The sequence below is a fragment of the Chlorella variabilis genome (assembly GCF_000147415.1).
Source record: "Chlorella variabilis unplaced genomic scaffold CHLNCscaffold_23, whole genome shotgun sequence".
Lineage (NCBI taxonomy): Eukaryota > Viridiplantae > Chlorophyta > Trebouxiophyceae > Chlorellales > Chlorellaceae > Chlorella > Chlorella variabilis.
The window spans coordinates 261,473-285,191 of NW_005435065.1; the positions used below are offsets into that span (position 1 = coordinate 261,473).

At 60.1% G+C, this 23,719-nt stretch overlaps 6 protein-coding genes across 6 annotated transcripts; 1 reads left to right on the top strand and 5 right to left on the bottom strand.

The window, feature by feature from the left end:
• Positions 1-139: 139 nt before the first annotated feature.
• On the bottom strand, positions 140-3,110 carry CHLNCDRAFT_58908 (hypothetical protein; the record flags this gene model as incomplete). Its single annotated transcript, XM_005844344.1, has 10 exons — positions 3,044-3,110; positions 2,476-2,865; positions 2,252-2,391; positions 2,067-2,166; positions 1,921-1,978; positions 1,071-1,155; positions 823-846; positions 633-727; positions 417-537; positions 140-304 (listed from the first exon to the last, which is right to left on the bottom strand). The coding sequence occupies exons 2-10, from the start codon at positions 2,753-2,755 to the stop codon at positions 140-142; spliced, it is 1,068 nt and encodes a 355-aa protein (XP_005844406.1). The 5' UTR covers positions 2,756-2,865; positions 3,044-3,110.
• A 417-nt stretch (positions 3,111-3,527) lies between these two features.
• CHLNCDRAFT_26929 (argininosuccinate lyase) lies at positions 3,528-5,990 on the bottom strand (the record flags this gene model as incomplete). The annotated part of the gene is made up of 9 exons (XM_005844345.1): positions 3,528-3,778; positions 3,935-4,106; positions 4,210-4,340; positions 4,486-4,626; positions 4,725-4,820; positions 4,980-5,088; positions 5,196-5,484; positions 5,620-5,705; positions 5,826-5,990. 9 exons carry the CDS (start codon positions 5,988-5,990, stop codon positions 3,528-3,530), a joined length of 1,440 nt encoding a protein of 479 aa, XP_005844407.1.
• A 596-nt stretch (positions 5,991-6,586) lies between these two features.
• CHLNCDRAFT_139077 (hypothetical protein) lies at positions 6,587-8,610 on the bottom strand (the record flags this gene model as incomplete). Its single annotated transcript, XM_005844346.1, has 6 exons — positions 6,587-6,843; positions 6,996-7,357; positions 7,529-7,584; positions 7,715-7,801; positions 7,943-8,397; positions 8,523-8,610. 6 exons carry the CDS (start codon positions 8,608-8,610, stop codon positions 6,587-6,589), a joined length of 1,305 nt encoding a protein of 434 aa, XP_005844408.1.
• Positions 8,611-9,118: 508 nt separating this feature from the next.
• On the bottom strand, positions 9,119-10,180 carry CHLNCDRAFT_139078 (hypothetical protein; the record flags this gene model as incomplete). The annotated part of the gene is made up of 2 exons (XM_005844347.1): positions 9,119-9,821; positions 10,026-10,180. 2 exons carry the CDS (start codon positions 10,178-10,180, stop codon positions 9,119-9,121), a joined length of 858 nt encoding a protein of 285 aa, XP_005844409.1.
• A 652-nt stretch (positions 10,181-10,832) lies between these two features.
• On the bottom strand, positions 10,833-12,925 carry CHLNCDRAFT_139079 (hypothetical protein; the record flags this gene model as incomplete). Its single annotated transcript, XM_005844348.1, has 5 exons — positions 10,833-11,867; positions 12,057-12,422; positions 12,529-12,645; positions 12,719-12,755; positions 12,846-12,925. The coding sequence occupies 5 exons, from the start codon at positions 12,923-12,925 to the stop codon at positions 10,833-10,835; spliced, it is 1,635 nt and encodes a 544-aa protein (XP_005844410.1).
• A 382-nt stretch (positions 12,926-13,307) lies between these two features.
• Positions 13,308-16,904, top strand: CHLNCDRAFT_58910 (expressed protein). The gene is made up of 10 exons (XM_005844264.1): positions 13,308-13,599; positions 13,845-13,977; positions 14,102-14,223; positions 14,322-14,399; positions 14,550-14,913; positions 15,023-15,181; positions 15,320-15,455; positions 15,639-15,718; positions 15,857-16,237; positions 16,368-16,904. The coding sequence occupies exons 1-10, from the start codon at positions 13,433-13,435 to the stop codon at positions 16,587-16,589; spliced, it is 1,842 nt and encodes a 613-aa protein (XP_005844326.1). The 5' UTR covers positions 13,308-13,432; the 3' UTR covers positions 16,590-16,904.
• Positions 16,905-23,719: the final 6,815 nt, after the last annotated feature.

The following is a 23,719-nucleotide window of genomic DNA, read 5'->3' on the forward strand; positions in this document are numbered from 1 at the left end:
GCCCTCACACTCTGCCAAGATCGTTATAGCTGCCTTTAGCAAAATTGCATCGCTGTTCTCCTGCAATAAATGAAAATAGTGCAGCAGAAATTGATTGGTGTGTTCTCAAATCCCACACCAATCAGCCATCTCGGTCTTGTTAGGAAACACCAGCTGCTTGTACATAACCAGCACACCCAAAGCCTGCGCTGCTCGCCTGAAGCATCACGTCAATCAGGCGGCAAGCGAAGCCCACTGGGAAGGGGCAGGAGTAGCAGGTGAGCAGCCACTGGGAGGCAAACAGCACGGGTACCACCCCAGCCGCCTGCACCAGGAGCAGCGGGCACATGGAGTGGGGCAACATGAGCTACAGGCCACAACCATGCTCAATCAACACGAGTGCCACACTACTGCGCAGGCACGGCATGGATTCTCACATTCAGGTGAGCAGTCAGATTGGGTAGGAAGCGCTCTGCTAAAAATTCGAGCTTCCTGAGCTCTGCTTTCAAGCCCTCCAGCCCTGGCAGATACAGACGACGCAGGTTGGGCCCGCTGGTGCTGCAGCCAGCCGGTGGGGAAGCGGCGGTGGAGGTGCAGCTATCAACAAGGGGCAAGTGCGGCAAAACATGGCCAGGTGTTGTGGCACGCCATACCTCAGCAGGCGGCAGAAGAGCTGAAATGCGGGCTCCTCCGGCACATAGAAGAGCAACAGCCCCGCCACAAATGCCATGCCCTGGCAGTAAGCCGCCTGCAGCATGAAACCATGGCCAGTGGACAAGTTCATGTGGCAAGGTGGGATCATGGGGAAGACGTTACAAGACACATGCAGGGTTGCTTCCTCACCTCCATATCGTGCAATGCGTACGCCTGCATGAGCCAACAGGCAGATCATAACAAGAAGGTTAGTGCGCGCAACACATGATGGAAACATTAAAAGTGCAGGTGCCCAAATCATGCTATCCTTGCCTTTAAAACGTTGTACAGCGATTGCTGTCCCTGCATCACAGCGTCCCACTTCATTTTCTAGAAACAAGCCAGTAACAAAGGTAAACATTACTAATGCTGGGCATCAAGAACCATCCATATATTACCTGCTCAAAGGCGAAGAGCGGATACTCTGGAAAGGTGCGGTGGATATCGCGGCTGATCACCTCATCAATGTCCTCCTGGCCCACGCTGAAGAAAAGGCAGCGTGGGAGGCAAATGCAGATGTTGACGAGCATCCGATCCATGAACAACCAAAGACGCATGCACACTGCGGGCCCTGTACTCTAATAATCGCTGCTGGCCTAGCATGAGTACACATACTGCACCTGATCTGCAGCAGCGTTGAATATCTGCATTCTGGCGGGTACTCGCTGGGCAGCGGCCAGGGGATGCTCATCATCGCAGTCATCAGAATGTTTCTGAACCCTTCACGCTCCCTGCAGTACGGCGGATGCTCCCCAGCCCCTGCCAGCAGCGCTTGGCCCTGAAGCCTGCATGCTGCAGCCTGATCATTCACCAGCTGCCAGCCATCATCATCCTGCCGCTGTTCTGTTGGCTGGATGTGTGGGCTGGAGGAGGCCCCGCTCATACTGGGGCCAGCATGGATGTGGTGTGTCGCCCAGGGAGCCGAGTAGCTGCTGGATAGGTGGGCAGGGTCGTGGGCGGGGTCGCCGGCACCCTCTTGCGGCATTGGTGCTGCCAAATCTGCCGCGTCCGCTCGCCCCTGTCCCTCGTCGCTTATTGGCTGCACCTGTTGTCCTTGCAGTCCGCTTGCGCCAGGCCCACTGCTGCTTGCGTGGGCTTGTGCAGGTTCTGCCACAGCTGACACATCAGAACATTCTGCCCCTCCTGCTGCCCCTGCTGGTCCCGCTTCTAGCTGCCCTTGCTGCACTGCTGGTATCCCTGCTGCTCCTGCTGCCTGTTTTGCTGCTGGTGTTGCAACGCTGCCATCACCCCCCGTTGTGCTGCCATCCACCTGATACCTCTGATGCTGCAGTGCTGCTGCCAGCGTCTGCAAAATGCAAGCAAGGGAATACAACCACTTGAGTAGCGAAGTGGACGTCGACAGCGGGCGCCTCGCCAGCAGTGTCTCGCCAAACCTGCCTGGTACTCCTTGCAGAGCTCGGGGTGCTCCAGCACCGCCATCCAGAGGCGCGAGCGCAGCTCCTGCGGCGCATCCTCGTACAGCTGGAACGCCACCTGCGTGCCACACAATCGTGGAGATGTCGGCAGTGCACCGTTACACGTGCATGCGTGCGTCACAAATGCACATGCTCTTCCGTGCCTGCACATCCACGGGCGTGTCCTGCTGCTCCTGCAGCAGCGAGTGCATCCGCTGCTCCTCAATTCGATGCTGCAGCTTCTGCAGGATGCCCTGCACGGTGCGTGGGCCGGCGGCGATGCGCCCCGCCCCCTGCTGCAGGCCTGCACAAAAGCAGACAACTGTGAAGCGGAGCATGCCGCACATATGTTGTCGCCAAAGTCATCTATGACAAGAGCCCGCCGCACCTTTGCCGACGCCCGCCGCCGCCTTGCCGACGCTCTCGGCCAGCAGCGCGGCCGACTTGCTCCGCAGGTCGGAGTCGACGATGACTTCCCCAACCGCAGCTGCGGTTCTGGCTAACGAATCACCGACGCCTTGAGCCACTAGGGCCATCCTCTTTCCCAGTATTCCAAATGAAAATCGCCTGGGATGCGGCCTCTCGCCAGTCTCGTCGTCTTCCTCCCCCTGTGCCTGCTCACGGCCAGCAACCTCCTCCTCTCCCCAAAACTCCTCGGCATCTGCCATCACTTGTTCAGTTTGACTGCAGTTCTCCAAAGCTCAGTATACAGGGCGGATGAACGGAGCCAGGAAATGTAATGAGTTGGACCTGATCTGCTGCTGTCGGCGGCGGCGCTCTGCACTTGTGGGCGGGCGGGCGGGCGGGCAGGAGGGTGGGGCGCCCGGGCGGGGCAGGTGTAGCTGGGGCGCTGCTGACCATCAAATAAGCACCAGACCAGCGTCGCCCTCCAAAAGCAGGAGCCGGCCGACACTGGCCCGAGTCAAGGTGTACAACCAGGGCTGAAACACACTCACGCGCACGGTCGCGAAAGCACATGCAGGTGAGGACTGGTTCGGCTGGCCCCTGCACGGTTTGATCGTGGCCCAGGTGAAGTGAACCACAGTGACTGGGAGCCAGGTATGGCAAGAGAGGGAGCTGGGACCTGCAAAGCTTTACTGAAGGAGCCCCCGGTCCCCTGGATCCGTGCGAATACCATTGACAGCACGACAGGCTGGCGGCACCGGCGCGGCCGTTCCCGCATCGGCAGAACACGCCACGTGAAACCATCAACTTGCAGCACCATGCCACACTTGAAATCCCACCATATGCGAATTGTGGCAATGCATACTGCTGCCAGCTTTCGCAAAGGTGGTGCTAGGCGACATAACCAACGTCTCTCGACAAGGCAGTTGCCAACATCATTGCACGGATGTTCTGAATAATCATTTAGTTCGGGCACCTTCAGATGCCCTGCACATTTCATCAACTTACCACCTGTGCGACGAATTGAGAGGGCGGTCAGCAGCTGTCTGCCAGGTAGGCCCGCAGCTTCTGCACCTGCTCCAGGACGCTCCGCTTGCTAGCCCCGCCCTCGGTGTCGCGCATCTCCGCGGAGCGGTTGAAGTCCCACACCTCCACCACATCCTCCGCAAACAGCGGGTGGATGCCCTGCAGGTCGGCCACCGTCAGGGCAGACAGCTCGCAGCCGCGGTCCTCCGCCAGCTTCACAGCCGCGCCGCTGATGTGGTGTGTCTCGCGGAATGGCACACCTGGGTGGGGGCAGGGTGGGCGGGGTCGCTGGGCAAAAATGTGGAGAGATGGATGAACTGTGTGCCCGCATTTGCCAAGCGTGATTTATGAAACTGACAGCAAGGTTCACCACTGTTGGCAGCCCCCCACCCTCCCCCACCCTGGCCAAGCCTCACCCTTGCGGACCAGGTACTCGGCTAGGTCGGTGGCCAGCATGTCACCCGACAGCCCCGCCAGCATCTTGTCGGGGTTGATGCGCAGCGTGGACAGCACGCCCGTGGCGATGCGCACGCAGTCGTACGTGGTGTCCACCGTGTCAAACATCAGCTCCCACGACTCCTGGAAGTCCTGCAGACAGGCAAGCAAAGGCAAGGGCAGGTGGGCGCCGGCTGACAGCCCCATGCACCGGCCACAGCATGGATGTAGCGCAGAGGCGGAGAGGCGGGCGCACCTTGTTGTAGGTGGTGGGCGTGCCCTTGATCACCGCCATCATGCCCGTCAGGTTGCCAATCATCTTGCCGCCCTTGCCGCGGATCAGCTCCAGCGCATCTGGGTTCTTCTTCTGGGGCATCAGGCTGGAGCCTGACGGGCGGGCACATGAGGCAGGCAGGACGACAGCTATGGGCTCAGGGCAGCTATGGAACGCGTGAACTCCCTCCGCCTCCGGTTGCTGCTGAACAAGGAACCTCCCCCATGGCACACAGCAAGGTCGCAGCGAGGCGCACACCTGTGGCGTATGCATCGCTGCACTGAACAAACTTGAACTGGCCAGAAGAGTAGATAATAAGGTCCTCAGCCCAGCGGCTCAGGTGCACCAGGTGCAATGAGGAGGCAAACAGGAACTCGGCCACGAAGTCACGGTCGCTCACTGCAGGGTGGGGGCAGCGGCAGGTGGAAGCAAGGCAGGGCAGCTACCAAACACCCGCCAGTTGCAGTCAAGCACGCTGCTGGCAGCAGCACACCCACCTGCATCCATGGAGTTGGGGCACACCCGGCCCTCAAAGCCCAGCTCCTGGGACAGGAAGCGCCGGTCGACGCCAAAGGGGTTGCCCGCCAGGGCGCCTGCATGGCGAAGGGCTGGGAGGTTGCTTGAACACCCATGTATGGGTGGCCATGAATGCCAGCATTACGTTGTGAACTGCCGGCCGCGTGGAACCTCTCATGCTGTGGCGTGCAGGCTACGTCATGCCTCTGTGAAAACGAGAAAAATTTCCCCTGTACCTGAGCCCAGGGGCAGCGTGCCAACACGTGGCATCAAATCCCGCAGCCGCATGTCATCACGCTGCCACGAAGCAGCGTGGCTCAGCAGCCAGTGGCCCCACCGCACAGTCTGCGGCGCAGGAGCAAGCGGAAATGAGACGGTCAGCGGCACAAGATGGCAGAAAAGGGAATGTACCGCACTCGTGGCGCTGGTGTGGGCGCCCACACTGTGCGCACCTGTGCTGGCTGCAGGTGGGTGAAGCCTGGCATGAGCACGTCCACCTCTGCCTCTGCGCGATCTGCCGCCGCCGCAATCAGCTCACGCAGTGCAGCGCGAATGAGCTGCAGCTGCCCGTACAGCCACAGCCGGGTGTCGGTGGCGACCTGGTCATTGCGGCTGCGCCCTGTGTGCAGCTTGCCACCCGTGGAACCAATCAGCTCGCTCAGGCGGCGTTCATTGGCAGTGTGGATGTCCTCATCGCCACTCTTTATCTCAAACGCGCCTGCCTGCCACTCGCCAGCCACCCTGCGCGGAGCAGCACGCAGCACAAGTCATCCTGAGGGATGCACTGGGGCAGGAGATCCAGGCCATAACATCTATGCTTGCTGGATGCGAGGCAAGAGTTGATGCTCCAAAAAGCACAGCAGGGGGGCTGCATACTTGGACAGGCCATCCACAATTGTCGCAGCCTCCTCCTCTGTGAGGACGCCGGCCTTGGCGAGTGCCTTGGCATATGCCTGGCTGCCCTGCATTGCATGATTGTTTGTGCCTGAAAACTCAGCTTGGGTGACATGGTGGTTACTAGGGGGTTTTGGCACCTTAAACTGGCACCCGAATTGGTGCGGGTAGGCTGAGCAAGAGCCTACCCGAATGTCCTCCGCCCACATGCGTTTGTCAAAAGGCAGCGACTCGTTGAACTTCTCCATCAGGGGGTCTGTCTTGCCCGTGAAGCGCCCGCCCCACAGCTTCTTCTGCTCGCCGGCAGCGGGCGGTGCGGCGGTTTCTGGCGCGGCCGATGCCTGTGCAGTCATAATCGTCAAAGCCAGGGGAAGAGGTCAAGGAGACGTCCCCCACGCTGCAGTTTGATGAGCAAGGCACCCGGGGCACCTAGCAGCTGCGGCGGCAGCGGCCAACTCACCATTGCCACGGGCCGCCTCCTGCCGGCGGTAACAGCCTGCACACAGGCAACACAGTTGCCATGCTGTTGACAATGCTGACAACTCGCCACGGGCGACATGCATGTTAGGGCTTACCCTAGGTGTGAGGTGCGTCCACCTGAGGGGCTGCTGCTGCAGCCCCATTCTGGTGCCGCTTGTCACTGGGCAGCTCATCTAGCTGAAACGGCTCAGGTTGGGCTCGAGGCACCGTTTCCCGGCGACAAATGCCCGGCGCCTATTGTCCTCTTGCAGCTTGCAGAGGAAGTGGGCCCCTGATTGCTTTGTGTTTCTGATGGGTCCGCCGGAGCCTACACAACTGTCCAGAGCTTTGCCCCGCTGGCGCCCGCCATGCAGTCGCCTTCTTTGATTGAGCAATCAGCCTCAATGAAAATTTACTACTAATAACTGAAGAAACCAACAGCAAGATAGCTCAGGGAAGGCACAAAGTGGCTCAATGAACCGTGGTACCGTTACCGCTCGCCCTGCTGCTTGGTGCGGGCCTGGATGAACAATCTCAAGGCAAATGTCGCAACACAGCACAGCGTGAGCTTTAGCAGCCCTGCCACTTTCCCTCGCCACCTGTCTGGCAGGTAGAATGCCCGCCCCGAGGCGCCTGCCGACGCCTGCTTGGACACCGACAGCTTGTACCAGAGCAGGGTGGCAAACGCAAACAGCGATCCAGCCAGGTTGAGGGGGTGAACGGCCTCGAAGCTTGAAAGGGCTATCACTGCAGCAGCAGGGTGCGGCAACTTCAGAGATCAGTGGGGTGTGGCTGCCGCAATGGGGAGAAGCAAATTGGCAGCATCCATGTGTTCAGTTCCTTCTTCTCAGGCATGGATGCACCACATATACACACACCCAAACCCATCGGCAACTCACGCGTCATTGCCGCGCGCTTGAGCACGTCCAGCGAGCCGTGCATGACGGCATCTATGCGGGTCAGCACCATCAGCGAGGCAATCTCATAAATGATGCGGTGCATGCCCAACCGCAGCGCGATGGCGACGTCCTCGGCCGGCACCTCCAGCGAGCTCATGAAGATGAGGCAGAGTGGGGTCAGGATGACCATGCCCCCAAAGTTGAGGTCCACCGCTGTGTCCAGCGCCAGGCGCACCGAGTTGGGCCCCGCCTTGCCCACCGCTGCCAGTTGGGTCTGCCGCAGCACAGTGTGCTGTTTGACCATGACGTTCCGTAGTGGCAGCGACAGGTTGGTCACCATGCACATCAGCACGGCTGTCAAGCTGTGAGGGGGGGGGGGGGGGGGGGGGGGGCGGGGAAAATAAGCATGTAGTGTGTGGCGCGACGGAGGGGAGGGGCCCAGAAAAGCCACCTGTACAAAAGGTGGTGGGCACTGCAAATGCGCAAAGACGCACAACAAGCATGCCCTCATGGATCAGCTACTTTGCCCTCACTTGAATCCAGGCGTGTTCCAGCTGGACAGGGTTGCACTACCGACAAGCAGCATCACCTGCAGGCAGCGGAGCCAAGCTCTTGCTTGTGCATTGCCAGCCGCGTTAATCCGTGGGTGCACATGACCAGACCATGGACTCCCCTGGCCAAGCGATGCTAACAGCAAGCTGAGCCCCCGCCCAACGCACCGCAGCCACTGCCGAGTAGGGGAATACGGCGCTCAGGTAGCACATGGAGAAGATTGTTGTGAAAATGGGCGCCAGGCTCTTGAACACCTGAACCCAGCAACGCAGGTAGCCAGCAACTGAGCACGTGGCCAGGAACAGGCACCAAGCGGCGGCCATCAGCAACCAAGCGCGATGAGCCTGCACAATCATTCCAAAGATGCATCCAGGCAGAGGTGTAAGCCTGCTCACCTGGACGACCGGCACGCTGCCGGCGATGAACGCCAGGCAGGTAAAGCTCATGCCCAGGGTGTGCACGGCTACTGTCGTCAGATGGTTGCTAGCCACCGCAGCTTGCTCCGCATCCAGCTGGTGGTCGTTGTGGTGCTTGATGGCGGCCTCCTCATCTCGTCGAGGGCTGCCCATGCCGTCACACTCTGCCTTTTTGGTGAAGACATGAGTGTAGGCGAGGCGGACAGCCCATGACACCGCCCACCCCACGGTGAACAGCACCCAGAGCAGGAACACGCACAGCTCCAGGTTCTGGAACCGGTTGCTGGTGCGCTTGAGCCCAAAGCCGAACTGGAAGTTGCTAAAGTACCAGACGCCCACCAGGAAGACCGTCCAGAAGAGGTCCAGAAGGGAGCCTTTGGGGTACAAAGCAGCGCTCATGGCAGCCGGCAGGCCCCCTGTCAACCGTTCCAGGCCTGCGCCACGTCGGCGGAGCGCGGGCGGGTGGTTGGGGGTGGCGGCCAGAGGCTGCTTCTGGACCCAATGCTGAAATCTCGCGGCCTGGGCCCGGTCCCCAACTGCAGCAGCAAACAAAGCGCACCTGTGAGCTCCAAGGAACGACCCGCGTGCACCAGCCCATTCGCCGAGTGCTGCTCAGCTTGGCCGGTCTTGCCGGGCTGCTGAACCATTGAGAGTTACTGGCTTTGCCGGTCCATGCTGACCAGCGAGGCGGGTGGTTGTGAAGCAGGTGGGGTTGCCTGCGCCCGGGTAGCGACAGAAAGAGAGACACAAAAGGTGCGGACGATCAAGCAGCCTGTAACCGTCTGTTGCTGTTGAGAGGTGAGGGTGTGACGTTGCAAGCCTAGCTGGCACTCATCAAAACACAAACAACAAAATTGATGCAGGGCGTCAGACTCAATAATAAGAGTCTTGCCAGGGATGTCCACTCGCAATTGTAGCTTTACCAGGCAAGTCATTGAGGCGGCGCCGTTCCGCTGGCGCTGGCGCACATTTCAAACGGGCAAGGTTGGAAGTTGCCCTGGTGTTTCATCTTTGTCGCCTTCACTTCCATACCACCCAGCAGCATGTTGGCTCCTCCACTACCTGCCGTTATGTACGCCGCCCTGAGCTTCGGTCCGGTTGGCTGCCTGCAGCTGCTCGTGTAAACCGTTTGGCACAGTGTTGCAGCTTACAGCATCAAAGACCCAACAGAGCACTGTCCTCCGCATAAAACTGCCGTATGCTGTCATAACAGTGTTCATTCGCCCCAGTGTAGAAGTCCAGCTTGTCGCACTTCAGCAGCCGCGCCTTGGCTCGTCCCTTCTTCGTCCCCATCAGCGTGCGGTTCAGGCAGGGGTCGACGTTATTCAGCTGGCCGGGGAGCTCCGATGGGATCTTGGGCACACCCGGCCGAGCATTCAGAATGGACAGCAGCTCCGCAAAGTCCTCGTAAAAGTTCTCCAGCCGCCCCAGCCAGTCCAGCGCGTACTGGCCCGTGGTGGTGGTGAGGCAGTTGGCCTGCGGCGAGACGTGCAGGTACTGGTGCTCCGGCGGCACCTGGGTGCAGCACGACGCCCCCGTGGAATCGTTCCTGGCACAGACGTCGCCGATGAGGTAGGGGTCCTGGCAGTACTCGCCCCACGCCATGTGGCACTCCTCCTTGAGAAAAGTGGCCAGGTACTTGTACTGGCTGAGTGCCCGCCGCAGCACGTTGCGGGAGAAGCCAAACACAAAGTACTCGCCCCACACCTTGTTCAGGTGGGCGACTTCAGTGGTGTTGGTGTAGTCGGCCATGTGGAGGCAGTAGTCATAATGAAAAGGGAGGTCGCAATGCGAGAAGTAGCCATCCATCACCGTGGTGCCGCCATTCTTGGGGCACTTCAAGTAGATGAGTTTGTACCTGCATTGCAGCATGGGACCAAAACAGAGGGTTGGGAAGCAGTGCTTGTCAAGGGGTCGTGCAGCATGGTGCGCTGCAGTTACCCAGGCACCCAGCTCATCATGCAAGCTAGTCAATCTCCTGCGCAGGCCTCATCATCCAGGGTCAACAGACGGGGCGGCTCAAGCACATCTGGACGATGCTGAGCATTGCATGCACGCTCACTTATCATTGAACATGGGGTTGCAGTACTTGGACGGCGGCTCCGGCTTCTCGCCTGCCAACCGCCGCTTCACCCAATCGGGCGGGAACAGCAGGTCGTTCCACTTGTGGCCCTCGGCCAGCATCGACACCACGGCGAGCACCCCGCTCTTGGTCATCCGACCGTGCACGCGAGCCGGCGTGGTGGCGTCCGGCTTGGCGGTGCCCCCAGTCCGCAATGCATGCTCGGTGGCAGCATCAACACGCCCGCCTACGTGTCTGGCATAGTAAATGGTTGACAACGCCAATGCCAGGAGGAGGATGGACGGCGCCAGGCGGCGGCGCCCTGCCCTGTGTCGCTGCCGCGGCGCCATCTCACGGCGTGCGCCGCCGCCAGGGCGAGTGAGCGGCCAGGGCGTTGGAACGGCTGCAATCAAGCGTCCCCACAACCGCGAAAATGTGTTTTGAGCGAGCGGGCTGCCAGGGAGAGGTTGGTTGGAAGGGCTGGTTGGGAGAGAGCTGGTCACGCGGGCCCAACCCGCGTTTGCCTGCCAACAAGGCGAATGGTTTGAAATGCTGTGGCCACTGTCAGTTGCCGGCCTCACCTCAGTCAGCGCAACCGCAGCAATAGGTCGTTGTTTGTTTGAAAGATGATGCAAATCTGGCACCAGCACACAATTGATGCAGCACACAAGAACCAGGACGCATTGATCGATGCACCTGACCGGCCAGTGGTACAATTGCGGCGCAGCGGCGGTGCAGCGCTGGATTCTGGCCATCTCTTGTGGCCAAGAGAATTGTTACAGATGCAATGAAACAAGATCACAAAATTCAATACACCTCTGGAATGACCAATACGGGTGGCGCCCCCCTCTTGCCTTGCCGTTTCCGTAGTGCGCACTTTTTCCAGGGCACGCCCAGCTCCGCCGCCCGTTGCTTGATCCTGACTATGGTCTCTGCATCCCCGGACAGCAGCACCTCTGGTTCGACATACCAGATGCGCTGAAAGTCTTCAACCACCGCCAGGAGCATGGTGGGCACGCCAAATATCTGCAGGCCATCCACCGATGGCACAGCCTTCTCCACCTCATCCAGGCATGCAAACAGCCGGTCCTGCTGCGGGTCTGTGGGAAAGAGCACGCCGTTGGCATCCTTGGGTGTGCCCTTGAAGGCCCAATAGGAGCGGTACGGCGAGAGGACGGCCACCGGCGGAGCGTCGCTGTGCGGGAGCGGCAGTCCCTGCAGGGTATCGTTGAAGAAGGTGGGCCCGACACGGTCCAGCCAGTTGGTGAAGCCAATGCCGTGCGCGCCGGATGTCGCCGTCAGCATCACTGCCCGTCGGTGAACTGCAGGGTCGCTGATCCTCTCAAAGGCCCCCTCGAAAAATACTGGCTTGCCAAAGGGCTTCATGGCGCTGAGCAGCAGCTGCACTACCCGCACGTCGCGCGTGGGCAGCATGGCGGTGGTCATGAAGTTGGAGTCCACCACAATGTAGTCCAGCCAAGGGCTGGCGGCCAGGGTGAACACCGAGCCCGCAGCATAGATGGCATCGCTGCCAGTCATGAATTCTGCGAAGTGTTGGATGCAGCGGAAGCCATATGCCGCAATGTGCATGCAGCCACTCTCGTGCACCTCATGGATGCGCTGGTGGCGGAAGTGCTGCCAGTCCCAGTAGAATACGTTGGTGGCAGTGTCACCCCAATGCTGGCCGTGCTGGAAAAATTTGGGCGGCTTGAAAGCTGCCCAGTGCGAAAAGGAGGTGCCCCACCGCTCGTTCCAAAAGCTGATCTCGCCATGTATGTTGCGCAGGTACTGGCGAAACAGTGTGATGGCCTGCGCGCTGTAGTCTTGAGCACCATCGGCCTCCTGCGGGCGTGGTGAAAGAGGCGAGGTAAGTTGGGAGCGAGATGCAGAAATAGTAGATGTAATAAAGAATGTGCAGGCACAAGGCTAAGCAGAGCCGTGCTCGGGGTTACGCCACAAAACTCCACATGCCACTGAGATCTGGGCATGGGCGACTGCTTGCCGCCCACAGCACAGAGAGCGTGCTGTCACCTGAATGTACTTCGTCTCGTACTCGTTGTTGAAGCACGGCTGGACGGAGTGGATGCAGGTGGCATTCAGCTCCGCCATCCGTGCCAGGACCGCATCATACCAGGCATGCACTAGCTGCATCACGGCCGGGTGGTTGAACGAGATTGACCTGTGGCCGATGTACTTGGAGTCCACCACGCCCGCATCTGGCACCACGTCAAACACCCACGGCGGGTTGGCCTGGGCATCCAGGACCACGGACAGCTGCAGGCCCTGGCTGCACGCAGTCTGCACAAGGTAGTCTAAAACCCGAAAGTTGAATGTGTCTGGGGTGGGTTGCTGGAAGAACCACTTCAACGAAGTGAACAAGATGCCCACCCCTTGCTCCTGCATGGAGGACAGTTTGCTGTCAACATGAATATACTGCACAATTTCTGCCAACTGGCTGGAATGCTTGCAACTGAGATCATTCATTCAAGCAGGCCACACCCACCTTCACGCCCCGCACCACTTCCCCCAAGTCATGACTGGTGCCCTCGGGCGGCAGCGGCCCATTATCCTTGATGCCGAGCAGGTTTTGCATCTCCAGCGCAAACAACGTAGCAAACACCTGCAGGATGCCAGGAGGGAAGGAATGCTGAACAAACGGAAATGCTCGCTTCCCTATGCCGGCGCCCTCGTACCTCCTTGAAACCCCTGGCTGGTGCAATGGCGACAAGCCTGCGACGGGACGCGGAAGCCCAATCGCTGCTGCCACCCCCGCAATCGTCGGGAATGTGCCGCCAAGAGCGGTGCATGTGAACGACAGACATGGCCAGCAGGATGGCCAGCAGGAACGCGCCCGCTGAGGTCGTGCGCCGCCGCGCTCGCGGCGGCACCTGGGGCCTCATGGAAATGTATGTCGCCCCCAACCAGTGTCATGCAACCCCAAATGCCTGCGGCACCCTGCAACAGCACAGACGCGGGCGGCAGGCGGCGGTGGGCGGGGGTGAGGGCGGCAGGCGCGCGATATGATGATTTGGACCGGGCAAGCGCATGCTGCTCGTCACCTATTTGCGCAGCAGCGCGGCTGCCAGGCTGCGTGAGAGTGGCAAAGCTGGCATTTTTTGTAGAGCCTCTTTCACGGCTGACCACTGCGTTGCCAATCGTCCTAGCGAGAAGTTGTTCTCGCCAACGTTTTTTTTTCAGAGTGAATCGAACGAGCCCGCGTGTACTGCAGCAGCAGTATTGCCATGCCGCTCGAGGAGGCTCCCCTTCAACCTCCTCGTCACTGCTTTGCTCTGCTCCTTTCGCATCTCCCTTGCACCAGCGCGAAGCGCCACATACGCGAGTCCCCAGTGCGCTGTAGTGAACAAAAGCCGTGTGTTTATCCAGTGTCGGCCGCGTGTGCGTGAGCCATGGTCGTCGGTACGAGCGCGCTGATGGCGCTGCTCGCGCTGCTGGGGCCGCTGCCAATGGCCCTCGCTGCGTTGCCGGCATACCCGTCGTTCCTGGTGCCCAAGACCTTCACCAGGCATCCCAAGTGTGGTGGTACGTTTACGAGCGGGAGGCCGCTGTGGGTCAGGTGGGCTTCCTCTAAGGGGCGGGCACGCGGCCCCCCCGCGTGCCGCGTGCGCGCTGCCCTTTTGGGGAAGAGAAACAAGTATGGCAGTGCCTGGGACAGCCAACGGGGACCCCGGTTGCTGTTATTCGCCCCCCCCAGCTCCCCGCCCCGTCACCGCCCCGCCGCCGACCGCGCCCCACCACCACCACCATACACACACACACACACAAACCAGAGCCCCATGCGTGTGCCCCACATGCATGCAGCTATGAGTGGTGGTGGGACAACGACCTGTCCAGCTCCAGAGTGCAGCCTCTGGGCCACAGCGCGCAGCGTGGGTGCATGCCGTACAACCAGCAACTTCCACGCAAGGGCACCTTCAAACTGGACAGCTTGAAGGTAACTCGGGGATGGGAACAGGGCAAAGTGTGCAAGCAGCCAGAGACCGTGCCTGTTCCCATCCTGGGGCCTGCACAACAACCCTGCCCATCCACCACTGCCCACCTGCCCTTGAAACATGCAGTATCAAAACCCCGGCATATTGCGGGACCTGCAACTCCGACTGTGGCGCCCAGGCTTTAAGTTTGTCAAGAAATCAGAGACGGACGTAATCAAACCACTCCCTGAGTGCAATGACGCCTCATTGTGAGTATGTCATCTGCAGTCGTTCGTGACTGGTTGGCACAGCTGTGGTCTTATTGCCGGCACTGCTGCCACTCAGTCAATCTGCCTGTGCCTTACAGAATGGACGGCGTGAGCATCCCATATGGCCCCGTCGGATGCAAGTACCGCGTATGGCGCTCAGCCCTGACCCCGCTTCTGTAAGGAGCCTCTCCTCTCAGCGAGTTGCTGTGGCTGCTGCTGCTTGCTTCCCTCGGCTGGGCTGGGCGAGAGCTGCCTTCCACCAGCAGGCGACACTTGCCATCTGCACTGTCCCACACACTCGTGTCTCACTGTGCCCGCTGCTGCAGCTGCACACAGACGGGCGGCAAAGTCGCCAAGGTGTTCAGCCTGTCGACCAACGACGATGCCGCATCGCGCATCAACTGCGGCTGGAGCGACAGCATCCCGTACGACACCACCAAGGGTGTGCCGGGGTCCGGCAACGTAATGTTCGAGATCATGACCAACTCTTATTTTTACCCAGACTCCGTGGTGCAGCGTGGCACCAATCCAGAGAGGATCGAGCGGCGCACCATGCAGATTCTGGGCACTCTGCCCTTTGCCCTGCCCGACATTTCCGGCTACCCCTGCGTCGCCCCTTTCTGTGGGTGGAACGACCCCACCAGTCACAGGCTTGAGATGAAGGGGTGGACAGATGACACGCAGTTCACGGTGAGCAAAGCGCTGCTGCTTTGCTGGGCGGGGAGTCCCTGTCGACTACCAGCTACTGCGGTGTCATTGTTGCGCCTGGTGATGAAGGCCGGTTTGGTTCCGGTTGCAGGTGGTGAACGTGTGGCCCATCTTCCTCATCCCCGTTGGCGGTGTCTACCGCATGCAAATCAAGGCCTCCCGCATCACTGAGCCGCCAAAGGCAGATGCTGAGTATCCCGGCTACCCTGTAGCCCGCCACATCATCACCTTTGACGACGATTTTGACGTGGTGAGATGGCATGGGCGGGTGGGAAACTACTTTGCCCAGCCAACGACCTGTCGTCAAATGCCAGAGTGGCAACCTTGGCACACAGGCAGCAGCGGAGAACGCTTCAAAACTTCAACAAGACAATTGCATTCGCTGCAGGACAAGCCCGGCAAAGTATGGCGCAACAAGACCGGCTTCCTGTATGACGAGCCGGTGATGATCAACATGAACAAAGATGTGGGGCCTGGCTGGCACAAGATGACAGTCCAAGGCAAAGCAACCGACACCGTCTTGGGTGGCGTGCAGACAGGCAAGTTGCTTCCCAATCCCTGGATGATGATCCACTTTGAGCCAGTGTTCATACGAGCAACCTCTGTGTTTGTCTGCACGCATTTGCTGCCCCAAGACCAAGATCAGGAGCAGCTTGCCTGACTGCTGCTGCAATTCCTGATGGCCGCCCCCTCTGCTCCTGCTGCAGCCTCCCTGAGCACGTACATTGAGGTGGCGCCCTCGTGTCCCAAGACCACCTCGGTGCCCTTCTTCACGCATGTTACCGAGGTAGGCAACCCCTCAGCTGCGCTCAATCCCACATCACAGCAGCCCGGGGGTGCCACCTTGCCGTGGGCAGGCGCTGCCGCCTTTCCTGCTCCTGGCTCTGCTGCTCACTGCACGTTGCATCCTGCTTCGGCCATACAGGATGGGCTTGGGAAACTGAGCTTGACTGTTGCCAATGGCTACAAGGCGCCGAATTTTGGGGGGGATGATGTTCACAAGCTTGACCACTCGGTCCCTTCCGCCTCATTGAACTGGATAGACCTGTCGTTTGACCTCTCCTTCTTGTCCGCGGCGACCACGTTTGCCAGCGTCGACCTGCACTTGTGGCTTTCCAGTTTGTCCCCCACCACCCTGACCTACACCAAGCCCATTCCACTGGAGGTCTACGACGGCAGTCGGAAGCTGAAGGATTTCTGCACCCCCGATTGCCCGCCAAGGAGCACTGGCACCTGCTTCCAATGCCCGCCAGGCACAATCAGCCCAGACATCCCCTGCGCAAAGCCCGGCTGTGACGGGACTCTGGTGAGCAAGGCGCTGCTGCCTCGCTGGGCTGTTTCACTGCCTGTGTTCTAGGAGCAGCTACCGCAGCATCGATGTTGCGCTTGAAAATGAGCGAGAAACCTGGGCCTGTGTGCTATGGCTCTGGTTGCAGGTTGGCAGTAGTACCCTCGTTGCCAAAAACGCCTTGTCGTTCCTTAAGATCAGGCTTTCAGCCACGTATGTGAAGAAGTTTGTGGGTCCCACCAAGGGCCTGATGCGCCTGGCGGTCGTCATGCCCCGCTTCCGTCTTGGCGCCAATGACCAAATCACGATTAGGGGGTCGCAGGGCCCTTCGGCGCCCATGCTGGTGATGAGTGCCAGCTGCACCGGCTGAAGACAAACCATGAACCATGTACCTTGATGCTCTGAGAAGATGATTAGCTATTATGGAATTGTCCAATGTGTGCTGTTATGTGGAATGACTTTTTTTTGGCGTGTGTTTTATGTCAATGATTCTGCAACGTCTTGAAGCCCAACTTGAAACCCAACTTGAAACTCTCTACAAGATTGAGCCACGCTCCCTCCTGGTCTCTTGTCACCAGGCTGGCTTGTTCCTTTTTTTTAACGTTTGTGCAACCGGAAGAGAAAGCTTTCAACTGTTTTCTTGCATCAGGGCACAAACTCTTGTGCTTTTAGTCTCTGCCCGTACCTGATCAGGTTGGAAAAGATAATGTCGGCAGCAGCAGAAGTCTGCATGCCTGGGGCTGCAGGATAGTAAAATGATCTTCGGGCGTGCTCTAGTGCTGCCTGCCGCCTCTCAATTGCCTCGTTGGGCATGCCCCTGCAGGCCGTCCACAAAAATGCAGGTGGGTCCCAGGCTGACAAAAATATGACAATCTGACATCCGCAATGGCATTCGCTCATTGTGCCCAGCAACCCTACCGCAAGTAGGCCAATGCCGCCTCCATACTGGCTACTGACACGGTTGCCCACTTCACATCAGCAGACTGATCCCACTGTATCAGCGGCGCCTTGCAAATAGTGATGTTTGGGTCCAACCAAACGGCTTCCTTGATTGCCAGGAAAATGGAAAATGAGGCCCAGTCAACCTCGCCATGGTTAAAGGGCAACTCATGCCAAGGAGCGCCAACAAACTGCAGCACAGCATTTCAGGGTAAACTCCGTAAATGCCAATGGCCAGCTGATGCCAGATGGGTGGCCAGCTTTCAACGCAAGATATCCAGCGCCTACCACTGGAATACAGCCAGCCAAAAGCACTTCTGTCAGACGGCCAGTGCTTGGCAGGTCGCCAGGTGTCATTATGCAAAACACCGAACGCCGCATTTCCCGTTGAGTGCCCGCGTGTGATGCAGACTCTGTGCGATCGACATCAGGGCCACCGGCGCACGCCACCTGCACCAAAGGCTCAGACGAGAATCTTTGGCAGCTGCCTGTGATAACAGTGCGTGCATGCAGGTTGCGGCAGCGACCGGGTCCAGCAGTTTAGGTGCAAGGACTCGGGCCAATGCTGAAGCCACAAACTACCTCGATGTCTGAAGCCTTGCCGCCAAACGCGGATACGACAGCCTGACGCATCACTTTTCCGCAAAAAGCAGTTTCTTGTGCACCACAAGTGGCCTTCATGTACACAAATGTTGGGCGGCGGGATCCGACAACCGGGGATGACAGGTCGACATCGGCAACTGCAGAGGCGGAATGATAGGACTAGGTGCAGGGTTGACATTGCCATCTGTGATGGCGAAACTGATGAAGCCTTGCCTGCATTGTAGGGCACCAGTTGCGCCTCCCTCAACAGCACCTTTGGCCGGCCTTTATTGGCGCAGCTGAGTGCCCGTTCCTTGATGAGCGTGTGCGCGTACAGCAGGTCTGTGCACATCAGGCGGGTAAATGCCCTGCCAGGGTTGGGCAATGGCACGTGGATCACATAGTCGCGTCCTTGGCGTTTCTGCACATTGCATGGGAAACGAGATCCCCGCGGCATTCAACCTACAAAAATGATTTGACCTGTAGAAACAACCCCCATGCATTTGTGGACACTTGCCTTGAAGCGCGGGGAAGCGATGATGTGCTCCCACGCCTGAAGCAGGACTTTTTCAATGTTCCTGTCCCCTGCCGAGTATCCTGCAAAAAGCTCCATTCCTTTACGTCTCGTGATGGCCCGATACACCAGGAACCACTGCAGAATGGAGGCAAGCAGGTTGGCGAGCGCAGCGCCGAAACCTGGTCATACAAACAATACGCAGCAGCACACAGTGCTCTGCACGTTCCAGCAATGTACGTTACAAACTGAGGAACTTGCCTGGTTGTAGCAGTACATGTCCACCCAAACTAGGCACGCTTCATCGATATTGTCAGTGAGGACGCCGCTGGCATTGCGCAGTGCCTGGGTCAGCCAGTACTGCCCAGCATGCACATAGTTCATGTGCGGCATCGACTCCATGCGCTGCAGGTCCCAGGGCAGCTCCCCCGGCTCGGCAAGAGGCCAAACCTGCAGAGAATACGCAATTTAATGCACTGGGGAGCTAGGCACATGACGCCAGCGCCAAAAAACCAGGTCACGGTGGCAGGGCCAGCGGACCCAGAGCAGGCGTGTATTGTGAGATGTGGGATTAAGCAACCCAGCTCGCCAGGTCCTCCCCCACCTTTGGGTCGTTGATATCGCACTGCGGCAGGCCTGCGGCAGGCGCTACTGTCTCCGAAACGTCCAAAATGTAGACTTTGCAGTCGCGCGTCGTCTGCCAGGGGGGTGGCCCAAGATGCTGCTGCATGCGGGGCAGAGCGGGGGCTGCTGTACTCTGTCCTTTCAAACTGGCTTGAAATCCACAGTTTGTCAATCGCTGGATCTGCCATTAACTGGACCTTCATGACCAGCAGCAGCGCCAGCACAACTCCTTTGCACGTGTTCCGCAACCGCCTGCAACCGCGCCACAACCGCCGCCTCACCCGGTCTAGTGCCTGCACGTCGGGCGCCCGTTGGCATCCACGGGGTGCCCTGAACCCCAATCTGTACACTCCCAGCAGTAAAAGTCCTGGGAAGAGGTGCGCAGCACGGCAGGGAGCAAAGTGACAGGTCCGCCAGAAGTCGCGCCGGCATTGCGCGCACGCTCGTTCTACCTAGTGCCAACAATCCGCGAACGGGAAGCCTTGTCCGTCCCCGTTGAACAAGCTTGTCCGTCCCCGACATGGGCGCCTCTCGAGACCGGCTCACGCGCGCTCAGGCAGAATTTTCGTAGTTTCAGCACCAGTTTTTTTCGCGCCACATAAATGGTACCGCCGTACCTCTGCATTCATTTGCCTTGCAAGGCCTTGAGTTTTCCGAGTTGCGCGCGCCTGTAGGTATCACGCCCAGCTTAGTACGCTCGCTGCAAATCGCCGTGCATAGAAAATGCCATGTCCGGAAGCCTGCCTGGCGGCCACGTCTTCCGGTGCGAGGCTGCGGGCGTGAGGCACAATGTGGTGCCAGGCTGATCGCGGAAGCTGGTCGCGGGGATGTCTCTGAAGGCGCACACGGCCAAGCCACCGCCTGCCGCCGTTCGCCCGCTCACACGTCTGGCATGCCCTGGTTGTTCTTTGCGTTGCAGCTCGTCCCAGCGTGACAGGGTCATTGCTGGCCTGCCTGGACCCGCCTGGTTGTGGAAGGCTCGACATCGGTGAGCTTGAGTTGCTCGGAAGCTCAGAAATCAAGATGGAACTGGTGTGAGTGTCTGTCTAGATCTGTCGATGTGAGTGTTGCTTGGTGCCGCAGGGGTATAAGAAGCAGGCGACGTTAAAACCGGCAGCCGAGCGTTTGTCGCATGTGAACAAAGTTGGCGTCAAGTTCGCACTGCGGCGAGCAGCTAATGCCATCAAAGCACAAGTGGATGAAGCTGATACAGTTGCGGAGTCGCCGGAAGGGGTAGGGGCAGCGCTGGCCTGGCATCTCTGGCCCTGGTCGGCATGGCTGCGGTGCTAAACAGCATCGCATTTGCCGACACTTGGTTCCAAATGGATGATGACTGGCATCCCACGCTCTTGTTCCAGTAGCTTCATGCCTCCGCGCTATGACCTATGCCGCCGCTGCTGTTCGCTGCTTTGGTGTCGTCCAATTCCATGCTCGGCTTTCTTCAATGCAGGACATGACGGCACCATCCTACGAGGAGATCCAGGCGGCATTGAGTACCCTGGCCTTTCTCCAGCTGTGCGCGATGGTTTGGAGAGGCTGGCGCTGGCATTTGATGTCGAAAGGCGAGTGGGGTTGGTGTTGCGAGCACTGGGGGGTGAGTTGAAGCGGCAGTTTGCTCTTCATACTCAACATCGCAGCACTGAAGGCTGGCAAACTGGATGCAACCTGTGATGTAGAACTGGGAAAAGGCTGTAGCTGAATACAAACTGGTGGTGGGGGGGAGGGAGGGATGGGTCATGGTGGTGCGACTGGCAGAGCGGAGGGAGCGGCTTGCCTGTGGTGGCGGCCGGCGGCGAAGGCGGCAGCAGGTGATGGTGGTGCGTTATTCCGAAAGCTGCTCTGGCCTCGGAACCGTTCGGGTTCGACGTTGGGCCACCACGAGGCCTTAGGAAGGTGCCATGCGTGGCCCCAGAGCATTTAAAGGACCTCGGAATGTCCGTGGCATGACGCGCGGGTTCCTCGGGATTTATCAGGATTTTTGGGGACCCCTGAGCTTAATTTCCGTACGGGTTCGAGCAGGTTTGCGTTTACATCCGGGTTCAGCACATCCTCGCATAGACACCGCACAGAAGCTGAGTAGAAACGTGTTTGACTCCGGCAGAGACTCCCACTGTAGCGGGTGCTACCAGACGCCTGCCAAGGGCTGAGGTGCCCAGCGCTGGTGTTATCCACATGGTGTTATCTACATGGTGGGTGCGGGCAGCAGCAGCAGCAGCTGGGGAAGGGCCACACGGGGAGGGCGGGCCGCGGGAGGATGGCAATTGGGAGGCGGCCATGGGTTTTGCCCGCGCCTAGTGTTGACAACCCGCATGGTTGTGCAGTGTGCGCCGGCTGCAAGCAATGGGCGTTTGTGGGCAGCTGCTGCCGCCGCCGCGCCAGACACCACCCACTGCCCTGCCTCCCTCCAGCCGCCTCGTCTGCGTGCTGCGCTAACGTTGTTGTGGTCCTGTGCTGGCTCCCTACAGGCATCTATGAGGATGTACAGACGCCGCCCAGCCCTGGCCGGCACCCTGGCCCTGCTTGCCTCCCTGCTCGCCTGCCTGCCCCCCATGGGCACGTCCGCCGGGTGCGCGTGCCGCCGCTGCCACAAACACAATAAACATGCCTGCGCACTCAGGCGCATTCCTGCGCACTCGTACAGACTTTGTGAGCTGCCTGGCCACCTGCCCAGCTCTAGGCGGGCTGCAGACACCCAGAAAGGTCGAACAAGCTCTCCCTTTCGCATCACTTCTCCAACCTTCGCCCGCCACCTTCTCCCTGGCCCTTCTGCTCCCTGCCTGCAGCACACCCCCTGCCCCCTGCACTGGCCCCGCAAACCAGGCTTGCGTGTGGTCTAACTTTAACCTCCTGCAACTCACCGCCACCGCCGCGGCATGCTGCGCTGCCTGCGCCACCAGCGCCTCCTCAGCCGGCCCCTTTTGGTCGTGGGACCCATCGCAGTCTGGCGCGTGCTTCTGCTCGCCTGCTGGCAGCTTCAACGCTTTTGGGGACAATATGCTGTGCGGCACGGGTGAGCGGCAGCGCCGCTTCGAGTTGTGCTCTGCCCCAGAGCGGCTGGCCGCTGGCCTGGCTGGCTGGATGTGTGTGCTGGATGTGTGGCTGCATGGCATGCGCCCACATGCCTGCCTGCATCCCGCTGGCCTGCCTCGCCATTTGCCTGGGCGCCCACTGTCGCCGTCTGCCGCCCCCCTCACTCCTTGCCCGCAGGCGGCTGCTGCCCCGCACCGCCGCCACCCCCCAGCCCGTGAGTTTGGGCCCGCAAAGCCCCGTCCGCAGGCCAATAGACAATGCACGCATGCATGCTGGGGTGTGGGCAATGCAATGTGCAGCCCTAATGCACACGTTACCACTCAGCCATGCCTATGCTGCCCCATCGTGCCTGCAGTCCAAGCCCGCCGCCACCCAGCCTGCCGCCACTGCCGCCGTCCCCAAGGTGTCCGCTCTTACCCAACATCCGCATTGCCCGCCCACCTGCTCTGGGCCCAGCTCTTGGCAGGCTGCACACATGAACCAATGCCAGACAAACCCTCCCTGTGCTTCGCTCCTCCAGCCCTCGCCCGCCAACTTTTAGCTGGCCGCTCCGCCCCCCCCCTGCCTGCCTGCAGCCCGCCCCCTGACCCCTGCGCTGGCCCCACAATCCAGGCCTGCAAGTGGTCTTTCTCTGTCCAGACTCAAAACGTCGCCACCCCCGGGGAATGCTGCGCCCTCTGTTCCGCCTCCTCCGATGGCCCCTTGTGGACGTGGGGGAAAACAACGGGCTATTGTTTCTGCTCGCCTGCTCTTAGCTCCTATTATGATGAGTACAATTATATGTGCGACACGGGTGAGCGGCAGCGCCGCTTCGAGTTGTGCTCTGCCCAGAGCGGCTGGCCGCAGGCCTGGCTGGCTGGATGTGTGGGCAGGATGTGTGGCTGCATGGCATGCGCACACATGGCTGTCTGCATCCCGCTGGCCTGCCTGGCCACTCACCTGGCCGTCCACTGCCGCCGTCTGCCGCCCCCCTCACTCCTTGCCCGCAGCCGGCTGCTGCCCCGCACCACCGTCACCCCCCACCCCCCCGTGAGTTTGGGCCCGCTAAACCCCGGCTGTTAGGCTCACAAGCACTGCATGCATGCTGGAGTGTGGGCAATGTGCAGCCCTGACTCACAGGTTGCCACTCAGCCATGCCTTTTTGTTGCCTTTTTTGCTGCCCGATCACGCCTGCAGGCCAAGCCCGCCACCCAGCCCGCCTCCTCCCAGCCCACTGCCGCCGTCCCCAAGGTGTCCGCTTGGACCAAACTGCCGCATTGCCCGCCCACCTGCTCTGGGCCCAGCTCTTGGCAGGCTGCACACATGATAAAATGCCAGACAAACCCTCCCTGTGCTTCGCTCCTCCAGCCCTCACCCGCCACCTCCCTCCCTGCCCCTCCGCCTCCTGCCTGCCTGCAGCCCACCGTCTCCCCCCTGCGATGGCTCCACAAACCAGGATTGCGTGTGGACTGACTTCCTGGATCACTCCTCTCAAGGCGATGCCGCCACCCCCGCAGAATGCTGCGCTGCCTGCGCCACCAGCGCCTCCTCCGATGGCCCCTTTTGGTCGTGGGACGGATCCAAATGTTTCTGCTCGCCTGCTGGCAGCACCACGAGGAGTATGCCATATATGCTGTGCGGCACGGGTGAGCGGCAGCGCCGCCTCAAGGTGCTCTACCCAGGGCTGCCTGCCTCCCGCTGGCCTGCCTCGCCACTCGCCTGGCCGCCCACTGCCGCCGTCTGCCGCCCCCCTCACTCCTTGCCCGCAGGCGGCTGCTGCAACGCACCGCCGCCACCCCCCAGCCCGTGAGTTTAGACCGGCAAAGCCCCGT